General features: G+C 53.7%; 1 protein-coding gene across 1 annotated transcript; it reads right to left on the reverse strand.

The window, feature by feature from the left end:
- Positions 1–826: 826 nt before the first annotated feature.
- LOC138497964 (nuclear apoptosis-inducing factor 1-like) lies at positions 827–2,856 on the reverse strand. The gene is made up of 2 exons (XM_069621739.1): positions 2,027–2,856; positions 827–1,712 (listed from the first exon to the last, which is right to left on the reverse strand). The coding sequence occupies exons 1-2, from the start codon at positions 2,445–2,447 to the stop codon at positions 871–873; spliced, it is 1,263 nt and encodes a 420-aa protein (XP_069477840.1). The 5' UTR covers positions 2,448–2,856; the 3' UTR covers positions 827–870.
- Positions 2,857–3,424: the final 568 nt, after the last annotated feature.

Consider the following 3,424-nt stretch of genomic DNA (forward strand, 5'->3'; position numbering starts at 1 on the left):
CAGCCTACCCCCTGAAGAGGTGGCTCCTCACGCCAGTCCGGAACCCGCAGAACCAGCACGAGGAGGACTACAACCGTGCACATACACGTACTCGTGTGGTCATAGAGCAGACATTCGGCCTCCTGAAGGCACGGTTCCGAAGCCTCAGCAGGTCTGGTGGGGCACTCCTGTATGGCCATGAGAAGGTGGCAAAGATCGTCATGGCATGTGTCATGCTGCACAATATGTGCGTCAGACGGAATGTGCCCCTGCCCCCTGACGCAGAACTGCAACCACCTGACGATGAGGATGAGGATGAGGAGGGTGCAGAAGGGGCGCCACCACATGGAGGAGGCGATGCACAGGAGGGGCGTGCCATGCGCCAAAGTATCATCAACCACTGCTTCTAGCACACACGGCTGGTGTTCATCGCATGGAGACAGCACTTGGGGCACTGTGTGACTCTGGGGCATGCACACTGAGGACTGGACACCAATAAAGCACACATACGCAATGAAAATGTCCACACGTTTCCTTTTGTGAAACGAATAAACTGTATTTGAACTATGTACTGTCGTGTCACACCCCCTCCCACCTCCCACCTCCCCCCTGCACACACCCCCCCCCAAACTCCCCCCTTAACTCCCCAACACACCACCCCGCCACCCCCCTGCACACCCCAACACACCCCCTCCCACCTCCCACCTCCCCCCTGCACACACCCCCCCCAAACTCCCCCCTTAACTCCCCAACACACCACCCCGCCACCCCCCTGCACACCCCAACACACCCACTCCCCCCTCCACCCTCCCCCCCCCCTGGAATCCCAACAAAGGTGTGAGTTGGTCTGTGCAGCAGTGTCAGTAGTAGGATTCCTACACTGTCCGGCCACTATTGGCAGCCCCCTCCACTGGCCCCCGGGGCACCCCTGCCTGTGCTGCGGAGGTTCCTCCCCGATCGGCGGATGGGGCTGCTCGGTGTCGAGCTGGCAACCGAGGAGGATCCTGCCTGCTCATTTGGACGCATGGCCCGTATTGTCTGCACAAGGTCAGTGATGGCGTGCCGCACAGCAGCTAGTTCCGCGCAGATGTCCTTTGTGGACGACTCTATAGCTGCCTTCACAGTCTCAGCACATTTATCCATTGCTGCACTTGACCCCCCACATTCAGCAACATGTTCTTCGAGCAGCGAGGAAAGTTGCTGCTGCCGGGTGGCAATCGCCTCCAGAGAATGGTTGGGATTCTGGGCCATGGCTAATGGCAGTGGCATTCCCATTGGGCTGATCTGCCCCTGCAGCGGGGATGGAGTGGCTGGCCAATCGTCATCCTCTGGCTGACCCTGTGTGGCATCCACATGCGGGCTGCTTAGGGACAGGTAGGGGGAATGAGGGTGGCCTGTGGGGCTCCTGACATCACTCTCCTCAAAGGTCCCTGCTTCACTATCGGAGGAGGCAGCAATGGCAGCAGTCTCCCCAAGTGTGCTGCTTGCAGCAGAGGCTGTGGCTTCTGTGGGCATGATTGGTGTGATGTCTGCTGCTGCTGCTGCTGCTGCTGTACTGCCTGCTGGGGTGGCTGTCTGTGCCCTGTCCTGTTTCCCTTGCATGGATTTTGCCTGCTGTGGTGTTTTCCTCGGGACGACAGAGGTGGAGGGTTGTGGCGTTGGCACAGTTGGCCTGGCCCTCTTGGTGGGTGTGGAGGCTGTGGTGTCCTCTTCCTCAAGGTCGGAATTTGAGCCTGTGGTGGGACAGAGGAGGGAGAGTGTTATTGATGGGTCTGCGGACATTGGCCGGGCATTGTTGCGACTGGCATCTCATCAGTTAGTACATGTGGCACATTTCATGCAGGGGAAAAAAGTTGACTCCCTTTTGTGTGGAAGTAGCATGGAGGTATGTGGGTGCCTGCAGTTAGGGTGTGCATGCTGCATGTGTACAGGGTGCAGATCGGATGTATCTGTGGGCAGTCTCCTGCTGATGTGTTGCATTCACACTATGGGCCAACATTGTACTTCACATGAATGGACTTTGCATGCCTTGATTTGAGCCACCTACCTGCATCGCCCGATGTCGGGGCTCCTCTCTCCATTCCTCCTACTCCTTCAATGCTCTGCATTCCGATTGTGGAGGCACAGATTTCCTCCCATGGCTGCAATTTTATAGGGGACTCCGATCCTCCCCCAGTTGCCATTGCCAGGTTCATGTTGGCTGATAGTATGCTCCTGACTCTGAGCCGGAGATCGTCCCACCGCTTGCGGCACTGTTTGACATTGCGGGGTGTCGTTCCCACGGCACTGACCCGCTGAGCTACCAGTGCCCATATGGCCTTCTTCTTGGTTATGGCCGGTCTTGTCAGTTGGTTGGAGAATACCACTGCAGCGTTCTCCTGTAGGGTCTCCGCTAGAATGGTGAGCTCCTCTCTGGAGAAGCGGTCTTGCCGCTGGCGGTCACAGGCTTTTTTCAAAACTTTCGGCATCTTCCTGCAGGTAGAAGGTTGAAGCCGGTATTGGCGGGGTCTCAGGCTCGGATGTCCAGTGGTTTCGGAGGATGGCAATGGATTGTGTTTTTAAAGATGGCCGCCGTGCTCTTTCCCGTTCCGCCGCGGTGACGCTACTTCCGGTTCCGCTTATCTACGGTCAACGCTAATTGCGGTGACCGCTAACTACGGTCACCGCTATGTACGGCGGTGGCGGTGGTGCACCTTGCGCCGCATACGATGCCGGTAGGTGCCGTTTTGGGGGCATTACCGCCATGGCGCTGTTTACATTACCGCCATGGCGTAATGCTCGTGCGCGATGGGTCGTAATGTGGCGCACTTTACACCATCGTCCCACGGCGTTAACGTTCATTACGCCATGGCGGTAATGACGGCGGATTACCGCCAGGGTCGTAATGAGGCCCAATGTATCTGAGGCGCTACAGACAAAAGGTGACAGATTGAGAGTTGCCCAAGAACATAGAAAATTTCATCTATGTGGTAATAATGTGATTGAGTCCCTACATCACTTGATTATGAAAAGTGAAAGTCTAATGATCTTGAGAACTAGGTTTTTTAAATCCTATGACAACACCATTGATATGAATGCTAATATGGAGTTGTGGAGGAATTTTATGAGAGGAAATGATATCAATCTAATATATTTTTTGGTACTGTTTTATCTAAAGATTGTGGAGATTTTAAGATGTATTGAATAATGTATTTTAGCTTTTATACAAATTTTAACATTGGATACAGATGAATGGTATATATGTTATGTTGTATGTATTTGTGCTATACAAAGCTAAATTGGCTAGATGTGTATCTAATAAACAAATAACAAATAACAAATATTTCAAAAAAGGGAGCAGGCGCTCCTCTCCAGAAAGAACATGGCATGATAACCTGTTCTGAGATGAGAGTTTGCAGCACATGCTTTTTGCTCACTGTACCTTTCACAGATGGGAAATATCCAT

The sequence above is a fragment of the Ambystoma mexicanum genome, chromosome 5q (assembly GCF_040938575.1).
Source record: "Ambystoma mexicanum isolate Mex_15411 chromosome 5q, UKY_AmexF1_1, whole genome shotgun sequence".
NCBI classification, from domain to species: domain Eukaryota; kingdom Metazoa; phylum Chordata; class Amphibia; order Caudata; family Ambystomatidae; genus Ambystoma; species Ambystoma mexicanum.

Excerpts from the sequence above, each read along its gene's own strand:
- LOC138497964 (XM_069621739.1), bottom strand. The coding sequence starts at position 2,447 with ATGCCGAAAGTTTTGAAAAAAGCCTGTGACCGCCAGCGGCAAGACCGC. Across the intron at positions 1,713-2,026 it reads CCCGACATCGGGCGATGCAG|GCTCAAATTCCGACCTTGAG; the intron begins GTAGGTGGCTCA and ends GTCCCACCACAG.